The 18,639-nt window shown below is 44.9% G+C and overlaps 1 protein-coding gene across 1 annotated transcript in view; it reads left to right on the forward strand.

The window, feature by feature from the left end:
* The window catches only part of Tec (tec protein tyrosine kinase), a 105,631-nt gene that overhangs the window by 61,216 nt on the left and 25,776 nt on the right, over positions 1 to 18,639 (forward strand). The window contains exons 4-8 of the mRNA XM_036201036.1: positions 10,453 to 10,557; positions 13,553 to 13,634; positions 14,267 to 14,395; positions 16,308 to 16,348; positions 17,309 to 17,481. Of these exons, the coding sequence (XP_036056929.1) occupies positions 10,453 to 10,557; positions 13,553 to 13,634; positions 14,267 to 14,395; positions 16,308 to 16,348; positions 17,309 to 17,481 (530 nt within the window). The remainder of the gene's footprint in view (positions 1 to 10,452; positions 10,558 to 13,552; positions 13,635 to 14,266; positions 14,396 to 16,307; positions 16,349 to 17,308; positions 17,482 to 18,639) is intronic.

Here is an 18,639-nt window from a genome sequence, read left to right on the forward strand (position 1 = left end):
AGGTTAAGGCTCTGCTTTTGCAATGCTCCTTCAGGCTTGGTTCAGTTTCACATAATTTGTACATTTAGTCAACACTTATCTGCATACCCTTGTATCTGTGCTTTCTGCTAGCAGAGAGGGCTTCCCTTCATGGAAGAACTTTCTAGGTATGTGTAGAAACAAAGTTCCAAACAAGCTGCGAGCTTGTACCTTTCTAGATAGAAACCTAGCCCTGGGGTGACCCCAGGGTAACACTGAAGGGACTACACAGGGCTGTCACTTTTTATCAGATTAGCCACTGGTTCTGGTAGGGATGCTAATGGCTTTCTTTCCCATGCCAAAGCCCCAGGTCTAGGCTAGTGTATCTTGTCTGAGTTGCTAGTTGCCTCTGCTGCTCACTTAGTCCTCAAATACCAGGCACACGCAAAGCTTAATGTAATGGGAGATTCTGTTCACGATTCTAGTTATTTCTACCTTCATGAAGATATGAATTGTTAGGAAGAAAAAAATACTGAATACATGAAGACAGACAGCCAGACAGCCAGACATCCCCATCATGGAAGCGAAATGCTACCTGTCAGTGTGAATTATAGAAGCCCAATCCAGAGATCTACGGGCCTATCTTCTCTTTTGCTGGTGAAGATGAAGGGAAGTGACCTGTACTGGTCTGTGACCGCCAGCTGCAGTGACAGAGAAGTATCCTGAGGGCAGTTATTGGGTCTGGGAGGGTTTTGATGGGACCGGTAGGCACAGTTAAATGTATCTCTAGGGACTGTAATCGCCTGCATCGGTGCAGTCTTAGGCGAATGTTATTCTGAGATTTTGGAAATGGAAGTGAAAGTTTTGCCATGAGTTTTTCAACATCCCATTTTTTACTGCGTGTATATTACTTAGCACTTGACCCTAGCCAACAGCCCGAGCAGCGATAAGAACGTGGCTTTAAAAGCCTTAGTCTTCACAGTGAAGCCACTCTTAGGGCTAACCACTAACTTGTTAATGTAAGCCCTCCCCCCCCCTTTTCTCTTTTAAGAATGGCATTTTATCAGACGTGAAGCACCCGCCGTAGAATGCTAGGCTGTAGTGTTCTTGCTCTACACCAGATCTCATTCGTATTCATCAACCACCAAATTAGAAAACCCTTTGCAGTTTATGTATTCTACTTTCCCTGATCCTGCAAGGGTCTGTATCCAATTATTTCCAGTGGACACAAAAAAAAGGGCCATGGCCACCCAGCATGTCCCTGACTTGCCCTAATTAATGGCATCTGCCACTCTGGGGACTTGTTCTTTGAATTCTGGACCAAGTGGAAGAGGAAACAGTTGCCCTTCTGAATAGGCCTTTGGGGGCTTATGTGAGATTTTTGGTAGACTGTGTCCCTCTTTTCCGTGGATGAGCAGATGGGACCTCTGTACCCTTCCCATATTGAACTTGAACAGCAAACACCATCTCTCTTAACCTGAGCAAACACCTGCTTGTAAAGTTTCCAAGGTCAATGGATTGTGTATATTTTGACCTCTGTTGTGATACTTTGGTGTCCAGGATTTTCCAGAAGGATATAGAGCCAGTAGTTTGAACATGGCTGAATAAAGCAATGACCAAGGCGAGGTTGGGATTAAAATAGACACAGATTGCCAAGGTGAAGTGCAGTGGATGCTGGCACAAGCTTTGGTCCTATGTATGTGTTGAGGACTGCAGGTTCTAGGAGTTGTCAATTGTGTCTCTTTAGTTAGATAGCCACATTTTATTCTCTCGCCGTAATAGTTCATATACATAACTATATGTTTTTAGTTTCTTTTGGGGGCTGCATTCTCTGGATGCCTCTGATGTAGACATGCTGTGTCAGCACCGTCTTTGGATTTGTCTGGTTTAGTGCCTTGACTAGGAACTGAGGCTGACTGGATCTGAAACTGTGTGGTGGCACTGGATGGCCGGATGGTAGAGTGGTGGTGAGTGTACCAAGAGTTCTTCCCAGCTGGAACTGAGAGAAAGGGTGGGGGAGTGTACATGCCACACAGTCAAGCAGCCTGTGAGCACCCAAAGACTTCCTACAGGAGAGATTTGGCTCCAACTGACTGCCATTTTATCACACCCCAACCCATTGTCATCTTTACCTCCCTTCATTTGTATTTTGTTCATATTTAGCTTGTTAACTTGTTTTGCTCTTATAACTGCACAAGCACTATAAGCATAAGACCTTTACACTCTGTGTTATGTCTGTCCATAGCCAAGTGATTTCAAATGAATGAAATGTATACAGCATTAAAGAATTCAGGACTTAGTTCAAATTTGGGCATGATTGTGACTTTGAGGTAATTATATTCTCTGTGGCTTGGTTTGTTCATGTGTAAAATGGTGTGTCCAGAGTTCTCATGTTATAATACTTTGAGGACAGACTGAAATTATCTGTGTACAAGACTAATGCAGTAGCTGGCCCACAGTGAGGGAATGTTAGTGGTGAATGCAGTGTGATTACCCTTCTTGAAGTGCCCAGACGTATTCGAGCTTGAGAAACCTGGTGTTGGGTGACAGTATTTTAGGTAAAAATTTTTTTGAGAGACTTGGGTTCACTTTTTGCTCAGCGTCTTGTGATATTCAGTTGACCTCACAACCTCCTCAGATACTCAGTTTCCTGGCAGCTTCCCAGAGTTTTTGTAAAAGATAATTTATGTTAGTGAGGGTTCTCCAAAGCATCAGAACTAGTAAGGTAAAAGTATGTGTGTGTTTGTTATGTGTATGTATATGTGCATATGTATGTAGGGGATTTGTTATATATTAAATATATAAGATTGGTTATAAGAATGGGCTTCTGTGACCATGGAGTTGAGAAGTGCCACGGTCTGCCCCCTGCAATCTAGAGATTCCAAAGCCAGTGATAATTTGGGTCAAGTCATAAAGCCTGAGAATCATAGGAACCAGTGGTGGAACTTTTCAATCTGTAGCCAGAAAATTGAGACCTAGAGGTGGAGAGGAAGGTGTGGCCTTAGTCCCCAAAGTGAAGAAGATGGAGCTCTGGTGTTTGGGGGTGCAAGAGATGGGTTTCCCAACTCAAGAACAGAGCACACCCTCTGGGTACTCTTTCTTGTGAAAACACCTAACAGAAGTCACTGAGGGAAGCAAAGACACGCTTTGTCTCATGGCTTGCATGCATCCATCATGGCGGCAGGAGCTTGAGGTCATGTTGCATCCACAGTCAAGGAGCAGAAAGTGATGGAGTCTGGCACTTAGCTCCCTTTCTCTCTTTCATTCAGTCTGGGATCCCAGCCCAGGAATGGTGGCATCTACATTTAGGAAGGGTCTTTCTGCTTCAGTTAGCCTAATCCAGATAATCCTTCACAGATATGCCCACAGGTTTTTGACCAAATACAGGACAAGAAGTAACTTAGAGGAGGGATGATGGATCATGGCTCATGTTTTAAGGGTACGGTCTATCACGGGGAAGTCACTATGGTAGGGAGGGCTCAAACCTGTGGGAGCAGGAGTGTGAGTAGAAGTAGAGACACATCAGAAGGAGGTTACCCAAGGCCTGCTCCCCACTTCTTCAGTGGGGCTCCACCTCCCAAAGGTGGCGTCATTAACCCCAGAGAGTGCCATCATCTGGACCTTTCAAACTGTAAGAGCCAGGAAGCCTGTCTCAGAGGCTGCACCCCTGCTTCTAACTCTTTCTGCCACCTAGTCGGTGTGTAGCTCTAGGCAAGTTCTGTTTTTATCTCGGTGTCTACTTTCCTCTATAAAGTGCTTTGGAATGGTACACAGGGGACTTAAAGCTTTGCAAAGCCCACGGGAGCTGTGCATGAGAGAACACCGCCCCCCAGCACAAGAAAGCATTACCGCCACAGTTCTTTGTACATTAGCTGTTGAGTCAACATCCAAGTGCGAGGCAGCCTTTCTAGCTTGGCATAGTCAAAAGTGAGTAGGAGGAGGTCTCACTTCCCCTTCATTTTCAGTTTTGTGGGCAAGAGCAAAAAGGCTACATCAGTAAAATGTACATGAAAAAATAATGATGTTGGTTATTTCTCGTCAGGCCCCAATATTCACAGAAATATAGAGTAGATTATAGCAATCATGAATTAATTGTGTTAGTGAAAGAAAATTTAAAGATCTATCTGTCTGTCTATCTATCCATCCATCCATCCATCCATCCATCCATCCATCTATCTATCTATCTCTATCATCGAGAGAGGGGCAGAGAGAGAGAGAGCCTTTCTTGTTTCTGATAATACTTCTCAAAGGCCCCTGGCTTCTCAGGGTTCCGGGATGGTTTTGAAGAGCTGTCGTACCAAGAGTTTCAAGGGGGACCAAGAGTTACATGGGACCAGCCATACAAGAGCACATGACTCTGACGATAACTTTGGGTGCCCCGTGAGTAACCTAGCGTGGCGGCAGGCCTTTTCATTCCTCAAGCTGCCTGACCTGCCAGGGGCACCTTGAGATGTGGAGGGAATTAGGCACTACTGTGCCTCCTGCACAAGCACTGTGGAGAGCAGAAACATTTGTCTACACTGAGGGTGGTACTAAGCATTTCCAGCTGTTTCCAAACGTCTGCAGCTGCTTATTCAATAGTCACTCAAACCCTCCCCAGCTTTGCAGGCTCCAACCTGATTGTCCTTTGCTTTTCTCTGTCATGGCTCATGGTGTCACTCAAACTCCATTTTACCACTGTTCATGCACAGCTGAATTCTGAGTTGAACCTCCAGTGTGGTAAGAACAGCTAATTATTAGCACAGGAGAGCTTCGGAGGAAGGGTCCACAGAACTTTGTGAGCGCTGAGAATATGGTGGGAAGAGTGATAAATGGTTTGGAGTATGGTATGTCCCCAACAATAATTACTTTTTTTTTTCAGAAATATGCCTTGTATAACACTCCTTGTTACCCATTGAGACTCCGTCAGGATAGACCCCAGTTCTTCAGCCTTGTATGTGAGCATTGCCTAATTTGGTCAGCATTGCCTAATTTGGTCTTTGGGTCATTTCCTACACTTCTGATCCACCCTGAGTTCAGCTATTGTGCATATCTTTCAGTTCCCCAAATGCTGTGAGCTCTTTTGTTTTTTTGCCGCCCAGTACTTTCTTTGCTTTCTCTAAAGAGAAACCGTTATTTATCCTTTGAAAACCAGGTCTGAATGTGACTTCCTTAAAACCCCCCAGCTTCTCCTAGCATCACCCCCACCCACTTCTAGGCTTTCTCATTCCCAAATTAGGAATCACCCCCTCTTCTACCCACAGCATTCCTGTGAAGCCTTGTCGAGACCCTCTGCCCTCTACCCTAACCCTGAGACTTTGGCACACAGCCCTGGGGCTGGCAGACTAAGGCAGTGAAGGAACAACTCAAAAGTATGTACATGTGAGTGCAGCTGTCCATAGAGGCCGGTAGAGGACTTCTGGTCTTCCTGGAGCCGGAGAGGCAGGCTGTGCGAGCTGCTCACTGCATGCTGGGAACCAAACTTGGCTACTGTGGAGGAGCAGCAAGCACTCTTAACTGCTGGGCCACTGCCCCAGTCCCTCAAACTTCCAGCCGTGGGACAGAAGAGAAAAATGGGGGAAATGAAGGGTTCCTGGAAAGAGAACGAAGCCCCTCATTTTGGGGTCATTTCCTGCTGGCTGAGAGTCCAAGAAATTTCAGCACAAGGGATAAAGTCAAGATTGCCTGCTGAGACAATGTCCTCCTAAGGGCCATTCATTCAGGGATGTTCAGATGAACGCCTCTCACTTAGGGTCAGAATGTCCTTGACCTTGATCATAACCATCAGCAGCACTCTTCTCTCATCCCTAAACAGTGCATCTCACAAATCCGTTTCATCGATAAAAGGAAATTCATTAAGAGGATTAAGCAGCTCATGAGCTCAAATGATTTTTATTTTTTATTTTTAGACTTAAATTTAAAACTTGTTTTTAAAGACAGGGTTTCTCTGCATAGCCCTGGCTATCCTGGAACTCATTCTGTAGACCAGGCTGGCCTCAAACTCACGGAGATCCACCTGCCTCTGCCTCCTGAATGCTGGGATTAAAGGCCTGTGCCACCACAGCCTGACTTTAAAACTTCATTTTATCTTTGGACTGTAGGTCATACCCTTTGAGCAGTGTAGCTGAGCCACAGTCTGATGCGGGGGCAGGCAGTCAGTGCTGCTTGCCAGCGGTAATTTGCCTTACCTGGCTGTCTGGCTGTCTCCTTCCTCCCTGACCCTCCATTGCCTTGGGCTTTTTGATAGCTGCATGCCTTGGGAAAGAGGACAGACCAGAAGAGAACCGTTTCTTCAGCCAAGGGTATACAAGTATCTGCTTCCCTGCTAGAAACTGAGTGGAACCCTCCCGAGCCAACACATGCTTGAATGTCCTCCTTCCTACCGTTCCCCAGCTATTCCCGTTTAAAGCTTAAGCGCATAGCCTCTCTTAAGGTCGTGTTATCCCTTGTCTCCACTTAGCAAACTTGTTACCTTTGCTTCACCCTGGCTCATGTGGAATTCTTTTCTGTGATGAAAGCAGGGAGCTGGCTTTCCCTGAATGCAGGTCCCCAAGCTCCCTGTGTTTGTGTTGACCTGTGTCTCTCCACTACCTCTGACAGTGCTACTGGAAGGTCTTGGGATCCAAGATACTAATTAGTACGTTAGGAGATTTTCATAGAGCGCACGTATAAATTAGTCCAGTATCAAAGTCATCCCCAGTTTTCTGGAAATAGCGACCTACCTCTGACACTGGCTGGCAAGAGCCCAAGGTTGATGCGATTGGAGATAGGTGTTTTGGAAGCAGAACACAGCTTCCTGTTGCAGGGGTGGTGAGAATAGTCTCCCAAGAGCAGCGATGTTGCCTCCGGGGGTTAGGGATGAGGGTTCACAGGACTGTTTGCTATTTCTAAGGTTTCACAGTGAACACATGTGACCCGCTAACAGAAAGATGATACTCTGGCAATTTCTTCTACCTGATAGTGAGTGTAGTCTTTAGGAGCAGGGTGGGTAACTCTGCCTGGCCAGGCATTGTATAGCAGGTTATTTACAAGGCCCCTGGTCACCTTTCCATCCTGCCTTGTGATGTCTTCAGTCACTCTGTCTGCTTTTGCTTTTTTATTTAGCAAATAAACCCAAGTCTGTTACTTTGAGCCAGACACTCTTTTGAGCACGTCTGCAGTGTTAGCTCATTTAACCCTCATACCAAGCCTGTCGGGAACTGATACTACTATTCCCATTTTACAGATGAGGAGAGTCTTGTAGGAATGTTATTTTCTTTGCATGGCTTGTTCATTCCCCTGGGGTTTCTCCTTCTGCTACCTCACTTCCGATATAAAAGTCACCATTCTTGGAGTACCTTTCTATTGTTTTGAGACAGGGTTTCTCTGTGTAGCCCTGGCTGTCCCATAACTCATCCTCTAGACCAGGCTGGTCTTGAACTCACAAGAGATCCGCCTGCCTCTGTCTTCGGAGTGCTGGGATTAAAGGTGTGAGACACCACACCTGGCCTTTGAGCATCTTTTTTATATGTAGCACTTAGTGCATGGTATAGTGACTTCTGTGTCAGTTTCTCCCACAGGGAAGCTGGAGTGGGCTGGTTAGTTTTGGTAGCTGTAAAATGGGTCTTACCTTGCAGGCTACCTGAGGGCTGAAGACTCCTGGGAGAGTGAGCGTTCCTTATTTTGTGATTTTTGTTTGTTTGTTGTTTTGGACACCACTGTTGGCACAAGGCAAATGCAGATTGAGAAACCAAGGGGAAAGAGGAGAGAAGGAAAATCAGGATGGCCCAAAGGCAGAGCCACTGAAGAAGAGCATGTTGCCACGCTTATGGTCAGAAAGCAGAGGCAGCCTAGCAAGTCCGCTGAGCTTGGTCATCGCTGACTTTTTAATTTTTCTCTGTGGTTGCTCCTAGCCAACTGTGGGGGTTGAAGGTTGCAAGTGGTCAGGGGAGTGGGTGGGAAGGAAGTGTAGGTTGAGCATTTAGTTGTTCTCACAGGAAGGAAGGAGAAGAATGAAGCCGTTGGCTGGCCCGAAGGAAGGAGCTGGTTTAGACGTCTAAAGGCAGAAGCAAATGTCTGGAAGAGAACAGCCTAGCAGCTTGTACTCCATGTAGCCCTGGTTGTCCTGGAACTAGCTATGTAGACCAGGCCGACCTTGAACTTGAACCAGGCTTAGAGAACTCCATGCTCAGCATCCCCATTGTCCACTCTGGGACTTGACTCCACAACCCTCTCACTCCTTGCTGGGGGGCATCCTAGGGCCCGAGGGCTTCAGCAGCAGTAGAGGTCCTCAGGGACTGTGTTCAGCTTGAGTGAGCGATGATCTCATCACCTGCAGAGTGAGGAGACTAGGGCTACCCCACAGGATGCTGTGAGCACAGAGCTGGCATGCATCTGTGAAATGTCAGCTGCAGTCTTTCAGCAACTGTGTCTTCTTTATCCTGTTTTTAAAAACAGGGGTTAACGTAGAGTGCCTCTGAGGTGCAGGAAGGAGGAGCCTGTCCTTGAAGTGGCTGTGGACCTTTCACTGAAGTGTCAGAGATTGTCCCTCCAGGGAAGGACAAGAGAGGGGGAATGCCTGTCTGGCAGTGTTGGTGGCCTCTGGAGGAGATGCATGTGACTGGGGAGCGGCAGCGAGGGCCCAGCTAGGTGTGGAGAGGACAGGCGATCTGCAGCCCACTTTCAAGGGACCAGGGATCGAAACGAAGGCTGATCAGAGTATCTGAAGGTGCAGGGGAGGGACAGAGGGAGGGAGAGAGGAAGGAGGGAAACAAGGATGAGGAAGGGAAGGGGGAGGGATGAATATTGGACAGCTGACAGAGAATATGTGTACTAGTGGGTAACAGGGAAATAAGGCTAGTGTGCTAGGAGCTGCTGATTGACGGCCTGGAGTGGGGCAGATGTGAAGTCCCCCCACCCCAAGACGGGGTCTCACTCTGTAGCCCAGGCTGGCCTCGAACTCACAGAGATCCACCTGCCTCTGCCTCCCGCGTGCTGGGATTAAAGGTGTGCTCCACTGTGTCCAGATTGTGAAGTCTTATCTTTGAAGATGTCATGTCGGTTTTGGGGCACAGTGTAGAGAGGACAGAACACAGCTGTGGCTGGGGAAGAGACCGCAGAGTGTTGGATGAAATCATTTTCTTTCTGACTTTTTAGTTTTTACTTTCGTACTGTGGATTGAACCATAGGCCTACCATAGGCTAGGCGAGTGCTCTGCTGAGCTACACTGGCCTTCTCCATACCCCTCCTCTGTGCCTTTTTCTTTCGCTTTTTTAAAGATAGGTTTCATGTAGTAGCTCAGGCTAGCATTCAACTCTCTGTCTAGCCCCAGCAGTCCTTGAACTTTTGATCCTCCTGCCTCAGCTGCCTGAGTGTCTAGGATACAGGCCTGTGCCGTCAGGGCCAGCTTAAAGAAAATATTTTCAGTGGCTGATTTCGGGGTGGGCAGTTGTGTTCTTTCTTACTCTTCTTTTTTATATACATATTTAAAAAAAGGTAACCCTAGTCTCTGGAAGATTTCCTGTGTGCAATGCATCAGTGTATTATTTAGTAAATGTTTTATACTGTATTTGTTGTTAGATTTTCATGCATACACATTTCTGGTTCCTTGAATGTGTTTTTTGTATTATTATTATTATTATTATTATTATTATTATTATTATTATTATTTGGATTCTTCCCTGGAATCAATTTCCAGGTATGAAGTTAATGTGCTCAAGGGTATGGGTGCGTCCTCATAGACTGCTGGCAGATCTGCAGTAAGCAGGGAGACTGGGAGGTTGATGAGGAAGTCCAGCTTCCACACTATTGTAGAGGCTGAGTTTTATGTGCTTATGGGCAGCCCACTTCCCATCAGTGATCCTGAACTCTGCACTGGTCCAAGGGAGGCCCCTCCATATAGGAGGAAGTGCGGTTGGTTAGAGTGTGTGTCCGCGTCTCGGCAAATGGAGTACTGTGTGCTTGGTCTTTGTTATTCTTTTAAATGAATGCTGTTGTTAGGAGGTGGAACAAAATATGTGTCTAGAGGGGAAGACGGTAATGAAAGGGCGTCTGTATCTCTGTTTCAGAGGATTTGTTCTTGGCTTTTGAAGCAAGGACAGAACAAATTATCATTAGAAATGGAAGGATCTAGTGATGTGTGTGTGTGTGTGTGTATAGGTCTGAAGATAGCTTGTTTCTCAGTAACTGCCTCCCTTTTTTTTCCCCCATTGGCCTGGAATTTGTCACTAGGGTTAGGGTTAGGGTTAGGGTTTGTCGCTAGGCTAGCTGGTCACTGAACCCCAGGGATCTGCCTGCTTAGCATCAGGCTTACAAGCACCTGTGCCTGGCTATTTCTACATGGCTTCTGGGGCATCAAACTCAAGTCCTTATGCTTGTAAGGCAAGCTTTTTACCAACTGGGCTATCTTTGTGTTTGTTATTGTGCCTTCTCTGAAGCAGTAATCTTTTGAATCACTAATTCCATCCTCAAATGTAATTATTAAATAGTCTTATGTCCTGTGGTGGTGATACACCTCCTTTTTTTCTCTTGTCACAGAAAAGATACAGAAAGGGGTTCATCGATATTTCGAAAATCAAGTGTGTGGAAATAGTGAAGAATGATGATGGTATCATTCCCTGTCAAAATAAATACCCATTCCAGGTGAGTTGGCAGCCTTGAGCAGCATGGTGCCCGTGTTGGTTTTAATGCGGCAGGGCGCAATGTTATTCATTAAGCGGCACTGTTACCATGTGAGAAAAGCCACAAGGCACAACAAAACCCACTATAAGGGTTTTATTAGGAGAAGGGAGGGACTGGAAAGAACGTGACCAGGCCTCTGGAAGACATTCCCCTGCACACCCACACATGGGCTTATAGAGCTACGCCATGCAGGCATATAGATTGCATGATCACACTGTGTGCATATTACATGATCACACACTGCTTGGATTATGTAGAACGTAAGACCCCTTGCTTGGCTACTGAACCTTGCATGTGTGGTCATGTAGCCGGGGGAATTCCAACAGCCCACCTTTGTCCTGTTCCCATTTGACATGACAGGTCCCAGGTTTGGTGGCTGATCTGGGTCTCCTTTGTCATCTTCATAGTCATAGTTGTCCTTGCCTCTCTTCATTAACTGCTTAAGACTTTAGTAGCCACTTTGTTTTTGTTTAGGCCTCTGTAGCCTACCACTGATCCCGAGTCACTGAACCCCAGGTCTCTCCTGTGGGTCACTTTAACCACAGAGCACAGACCAAAGCCCACTGGAATTTTTCCCTGAACTTGAGAAGCTAGAAAGTAGCAAGAATGACTTACTTTCAAACAGAAATGAGATGAAAGGGCTTCTTTTGATGGAAAAGGTAATAGTAGCAGTATATGTTGATAAAACTATATGACAATCCTGTGCTCTACTGGTCTCACTTAGGACCAAGGAAAGTGATGCTCACTAATTGTAAATGACTCCTTTAGAACCACATTGTGAATAAAAAAAAAAAAAAAAGTCAAGGATGTGCACTTTTTAGGAAGGGAAAAAAGCAAGTTCAGGTAATGACTCATCAGATGACCTAGGAGAGATACAGGATGAGGCACCTATGTGGAAAACAGTTAGGAGAACATGGTTGGGTCTTGAAGGGAGAGAGAGAAGATGGGCTCTGTAGGTAGTGCAATGGCGCCCTGAATGGAGAGAGAGACTTCGCAGTTCTGTATAACAAAGGGGGTTTCTGACTCTTACAGGTTTTCATGGGATGGGTGTGGTGTGAACTGTGTGGTTTGTAGACGGAAGGAGACTGGTACCCTAGAATCTTCCCAGACAACCAAACTGCCTGAGATGTCAAAATTAGATGTTTTTTTTTTTTAATTCAGATTGAGAGTAGTATTTCTAGAAATCCTTCTACAAATACAAAAATGTCCCATGTTACCAAGGTAATAGATAGAGTTACATCTGCTCCATCAATAGAGATCCTGGCTGCCCTACAAATTAAACCAGGAGGCATCTGTAAAGTGTTTAGACCAAATTGGGAAGTCAATAAATTAATACACTGAACAGATTATTATTAGAACAACACTGTAGATTTCGGAATGGTCCAAGCCCAAGCTTTTCTTTCTAGATATGTCTGCCAATTCAGGCTGACTTTCCTGGTATACTACAATTCACTATTTAGTATAGAGCTGGCTGTACAGACAAAACTGGGTAAGGTATGAAAGCCATCTAGCAGGGGTTGGGGATTTAGCTCAGTGGTAGAAGGCCCTGGGTTTGGTCCTCAGCTCCGGGGGGAGAGGGGGGTGTAAAAAAAAAAAAGCCATGTAGCAAACATGAAATCATCTCTCAGTGTCTTCGTTAGCACATATCTCTGGTACTGCCTCTCATGTTCTTTCTTGTAATACAGCACTTCTAGATGTATCTTAGAAGTGAGCTCATGTTTGATACATCTTTGTATTTTGGGTAGTCCCACCAAAATGTAGGTGTTGACATGAATTGGGAAGGATTTACCTATTAAACTGGGCAAAAGACAGCTGTGACCAATGAAATCATGGCTTGCTTCTCAGTCTAATGGGTACTGGCCTGGTAAAGGGAGGTTTATAATAGAACACATTACGTTTTAGTCAGTCAGAGTGTTTCTGCCTTGTGACTAACCATTAGGGATAATATCTCAGAGCAATGGCAGGATTCCTAGGTTAATTTCCAAGGCTTATTCGTATTAAAATACAAAATAAGACTCGTCATGCCTGCTATGTGAGTAGTGCCTCCTGAAGTTATACAGGAGTGTAGGTTCTTGGCTAGGCCTTTACTTTCTTGTCTATAAAATGGAAATGCTGATCTCTTGGTGGATTGAGTTGACATCTATAAAGCCACAGCCTAGATCTGTAAGACTTTGTACTTATTGAAGATGTGTACTGCATTCACTGATGGGGCAAAAGGACAGGACAGGGGTGATACTGAAATTCACCCCAAATATTATTTAGAAATATACTGGGTTAGAATAAGCCCCGAGGCACCAAGTTTACCCACAGAACTTTAGTTAGCTAAATTGAAATAAACACCAAGATCCGTGAAGCATCCTGATAGCTGTCCATATCTGTTTTCCTCTGTGAGGATGCCATCCTGGGTCTGGGCAGTTAGTAAATGCCTTGAGGACCCGAGTCATACACATCTCAGTACTCACATAAAAAGAGCCAGGTGTGGTGGTGCGTGCTTGTAATTTCAGTGCTGGGGAGGTGGAGACAGGCAGATGCCGAGGCTTGTTGGCCAGCCAGCCTAATCTACTTGGTAAGTTTTAGAGACCCTGTCTAGATAAATTAGGTAGAAGGCACCTGAGAGACAAGAAAGACCCAAAGTTGTCATCATCTAGTCTCTAACACACACACACACACACATACACACACACACACACACACACACACACACACACGGGGGGGGGGGGGGGGAGTTCTCATAATCTATTGTAAAACATATATCCCACTTAATGTTGAAGTTAAGAATTAGATGCTCTTTTGTAACTAAAAAGTCTAGTTTCTTTGGAAACTAGATTTCTGAAGTAATGGATTTGCTTTCAATGTTCTGGGAATCATGTATTAATGCTTGTAGTACCAGGGCTCTGCTGGACAGAAGTGTTGTGTCGCAATACTGTCACTGGTTTCGTCTTTTGTTTTTTTCTAGGTTGTTCATGATGCTAACACACTTTATATTTTTGCACCTAGTCCACAAAGCAGGGACCGATGGGTGAAGAAGTTAAAAGAAGGTAAAAACTCATGCATTCTGTATAATTGTAGGATATCACAAAAAAGACATATTGCTAATATAGCTCTTGCATTTATAATCAATTATAATGAGTATCTCTCCAAGGACAGTCAGTCCTGTGAAGTGATAACACAGTGAAGACAGATTTCCCCTTTTAAAGTCTCCTTTCTTTATAGCCGAATGCTTTTTTTCTAGTAAAAGCATACTTCCATGTGTCACACCATGTGGTTGAAGGTGATAAAGCATGAGCTTTTAGAATGCCAGAATCTGTATGTCCTGAGAAAGTGCCTGCATCAAACACTTGGTGTGGATGGAGTCGCGTTTTCATGGTGAAGTGCTTAAATGGACGGTTTGTCTTGCCCAATACTCCTGTCTTTGATGGAACACAGCGGGAGTGGGCATTGACCCAGCGTGGAGTAGCAGTGATTCACTTCTCTTCACGTGCATGTTTCACCAGTGAAAGGGGACAAAGAAAGACAGCCATCTAGCTTTTCTGAAAACAGAATAGGTAATGTCCCAATGACATTCTCATAATAAGCATGTTGGCTAAGGAAGAAGTAATGATGGACAGTTACTCACCACAACTTTAGTTTGTTTTAGGTCTCTAACCATTCATGTGTCTGCAAATTACAGAAATAAAGAACAACAATAATATTATGATTAAGTATCATCCTAAATTTTGGACAGACGGAAGTTACCAGTGTTGTAGACAAACAGAAAAACTAGCGCCCGGATGTGAAAAATACAATCTTTTTGAGAGCAGTAAGTATTCATCTGGTTCTTTAGTGGGATGGACTCAGGATGACCGCACTATTGGTGTTGGAAGAAGTGATGGGGTTTTGGTTCTGATCAAGTAGAGCACACTACCCGGAAAAGTACAAATGCAAGGTAGTTATAGCGTCTAAGACTGATAGTGTTTCCTTAGCAGCGGGCCCCAGACCGGCGAGGCCTCTTTGGGGAGTTTTTATCACAACAACGAGACCACTAAAATGAATCAGTTAAAAGTGTGGACTACAGTTGGGGGTGCAGGCCTGTGATTCCAGACTCAGATTCAGGGCAGGAGCTTAATTCTTTACCCAGGGCCCTTATAAACCCTTGCTGTGAGAGGCTCTTAGTTGTGAGTGAAAACCAGAGACCAGAGCTACTAGTGCTGAGGAGGATGGGACGCTCCAGGCTGTCACCCTGCGCTGTGACTACCCTGTGAATCGGCAACTTGCAGGGAGGGGGAGAATGGCCATTTGTCAGGGCTGTGGCATGGAGCAGGGACAGCTCTAATTTGGAGTTCCCCCACTTTTCTGGGTAGTCATCCTGACATTAACAAGCAAGACCCAAGCTTCCAGGCTGCTGTTATTGCCTACCTGGGTAAAGTCCGCTCCGACTTGCTGGAGAAATGACTGAGAAGTTAGTTAGTTAAAGCTAGTCATTTGTTAGTCTCTCAGGTAGTGAAACAGGCAAGCAGCTGGCCCAGAGTTGGCAGGTTGGTTCTGCAGTGGCTGTGGAGATTATTCTAATTCTGCTACTCTTGCTTCTTCAGCCATTGAGTGGGGAAAGATCCAGAATGCCCACAGAAGGTTTTTATAGGAACAGGATCTAAACATGGCCCACTCCTTTGATTAGAACTTCCTCCATGTCTACTGTGTGGGTAACCATGTACCATACCAAACCCAAGAGGGATAGACTGATAAAAGTGATGCATTTCTCAGTGCTATTATTATGGTGGTACCACTTTATCTACAGAGGATCTGTACCAAGTCCCCCAGGGTACAGGTCATATTGAACCCTATGTATACTGTTTCCCGATACATATATACATACATACCAGTCATTGAGTATAATTTATAATTTGGAAACAGTAAGAGATTAACTATAACACCTATCAATAGAATAAAATGACTCTAATAACATGCTGTAATAAGTTATTACACACAATTTCTTATTATGTTGCAGATTTTAATGACATTAGCAATCTTCTTTTTCCTTTCCTCATTAAATCGAGACCTCTCACCTTTTCAGATCAAGGGTCCACGTTTCGGCTTCCCTTTGGTGTATCCCAGTGCCAGCATTGCTATTCTTGCATTTGGGGCCATCCCTCAGTTAAAAATGTTTGATGTGCTGTGATTATACCACCGCGGTTGGTAGGAGAGCCGAGATTATAAAGTGACTAATGGCCCGGACAGTGGATGCAGTGTGGACGTGCTGGATGAAGGCATGATTCACCTCCCGGGAGGGTGGGAGCCAGACAACCTGAGATTTTTGTCACATTTCTCAGCAAAGTGTACAAATGAGAGCTTGTGAATCGCTCCATTTCCCATCTTCACACCGTGGCTCACTGGTGCAACTCCAATTGTGGAATGTGAAGCTGCAGATAAGGGAGCACTCTACTGTAACCTGATTTAGGCATTTCTTCGTCTATTTTTCCGTGATGCTAAAGACTGAAGCCAGGGCCTCACACTGCTCAGCACTCACTCTGTCAGACCCCAGCTGCAGTTTAGATTGTAGCTCACGTAAGAGCCAGGGTGATGCTGTCTGGGGAATCCTGAGATCATGACGCTAGGGTCTGTTGGGAATTGGGCACAGTGGTCCCCTGCCTAGCGCTCATTCCCCACCAGTGGTATCTTTTCTCCATCAGTTCTTGTGGAATAGCATTGTGATCAACATGTATTGGCACTTTCAGGTATAAGAAAAGCACTGCCCCCGGCCCCAGAAACTAAGAAGGTGAGTGGTCTCCGCCTTTATGTTAAATCCTTAAGTTCCCTGCTCTTACAAGCCTGTGTGTTTTAGAAGGGTTTGTGGTTTATTGGCTGTATGTATGTTCAGCCATGCGATAATGCTTCCTCCCAGGACCACTTTAGAAGCAGGTGGGATAGAACTCATTGGAATAGTTCTCCATGTCAAGGCTATTAGTTTAGTTCTTTAGCTCTTGTTGGGGTCCTGTTACCTTTTGGCAGACTGCCTTCAGGAGTCATTTGAGAGGTGTGACATTTTAAAGGACTGTTTCTGTCTTAGGAGCATGGCACAATAAAGGAGTGGCTTTGGTGATTTAATGATGTGCCCACGGAGTGGGATACGGTGGAATAACATGTAATCTAGACCCAGTTAGTACCTTAGCCAATAAGAACCAGGGGTGATCGAGTGGGTTACTGAACTTTGGGTGGGTTGAGTCAGCTGTAGCTTAAAATAAATATGTTACTTTGTGGTAGCATTGTTAAAAATAAACCAGAAAACATGTTAGATCCTAAGCGTGTGCTTTATACATTGAAGGCATAAAGAAGTGCACGTTGCTCTGAGTGGGAGATCTGTTGAAAGACTCTGTGGTGCACTGTTCTCCCAATGCCTGTGGACCTTTATAGTCTACCTAGGGTCTCCTCGTGGGTTGTCATTGCCTCGCTCTCTGGAAAACTATCCCTGACCTGAGAACAAACAAGAAATCCTCAAACAAAACCCTTAGAACAGTCAGGGCAGGCTTTGCCCCTCCCTTCAGTCTTGAACTCTTAAAAAATAAGTCCAACAACACCAACATTGTCATGGGAGGGCTCACAGGTTTCACTAGGTGGGTTAGACTAGACTTAAGCCTTTACACTGTGGTGACATGTGAGTCCTTTATATTTTGCTGCTGGGCCTCATGATTAATTTCAAATGAAAGCTGAACTTGCCAATGTCGTGTTCTCTGCATAGAGAAGACCTCCTCCACCAATTCCCCCAGAAGAAGAAAATACTGAAGAAATAGTTGTAGCGATGTATGATTTCCAAGCAACAGAAGCACATGACCTCAGGTTAGAGAGAGGCCAAGAATATATTATACTGGAAAAGAATGACATCCATTGGTGGAGAGCAAGGGATAAGTATGGGTAAGTGTTTCCTTTGTGTGTGACTCTCAATGGGTGTGAGTGATGTGCTGAATGAAGTGTGTGTGCACTGTAATTGGTTAAAACAGACCAGCTCAGCCAGCCACAACTTTAAGTCAACCATGAATTTGCAGCACTGTGAGGTATACTTTAAGGGTTTTTAAATGTATTTTTGTTATTGATGGTGTGTGTGTGTGTGTGTGTGTGTGTGTGTGTGTGTGTGTGTGTGTGCCCTCCTGCCAAGATGTGGTCAGAGGATAACTGTGGAGTCGATTCTCTCTGCCAACCTTTACATGGGATCGAACTCAGGTTGCTCGGTTTGTGTGGCTGATGCCTTTACCCACTGAACCATCTCACCAATCCTGAAGTGTATCCTCAGTGACCACTCAATAAGTGAAAATTAATCAGTTACTTCTTTCCCGGGGTTAGAATACATTCTACTTAGTTTTCATATACTGGTCATTTAATCTGAGCACCTTAACTTTGGGAGAAATTACTGTTTATACTTTGTCTCTCTTCAGTAAAAAACTATCCCATCTTCCCTCCCTCCCTCCCTCCCTCCCTCTCTTTCTTCCCCTTTCCTCCCCTCCCCTTCCCCTCTCCTCCTTCTCTGTGTGTGTATTCTTCTAAGTGTGTACACTTAGCTACAGCCTCCTAAGAAATAGTTTATTGTAATTCTCTTCGTCCAATTTCTCCCTCTTTTTCTCTCCCTGTATACTCACAGTATGATGGAACAACTTCGTATTTGAACTTGTCTTTCTCTCTATAAATGTGCATATAGGTATTCATGTGTATAAAATACATGTATATGTATATACAGCAAGCATTATTTGTACAGGTAACTTAGGACTTAAGGGGCGTGACCACTGGTGTGTACCCTCACACCTGACTTGGATGTGCCTCCTGTGTCTTTTGTGTTTTCTTTCACAATAGTCCTTTCCTCTTCTCATTTTTTTTTTCAGAGCTGAGGATTGAACCCAGGGCCTTGCGCTTGCTAGGCAAGCGCTCTACCACTGAGCTAAATCCCCAACCCCCTCTTTTCAGTTTTGATCTGATGAGAGAAGTTTATTTACCTTATAAAATGAATCGTCATCTATATTACGTGGACTGTCCCCTTGTTGGACTGTCTGGCATACCTCTGTGTCATCTTCTCTTTTGTAA

Source organism: Onychomys torridus, chromosome 10, assembly GCF_903995425.1.
Source record: "Onychomys torridus chromosome 10, mOncTor1.1, whole genome shotgun sequence".
NCBI lineage: Eukaryota > Metazoa > Chordata > Mammalia > Rodentia > Cricetidae > Onychomys > Onychomys torridus.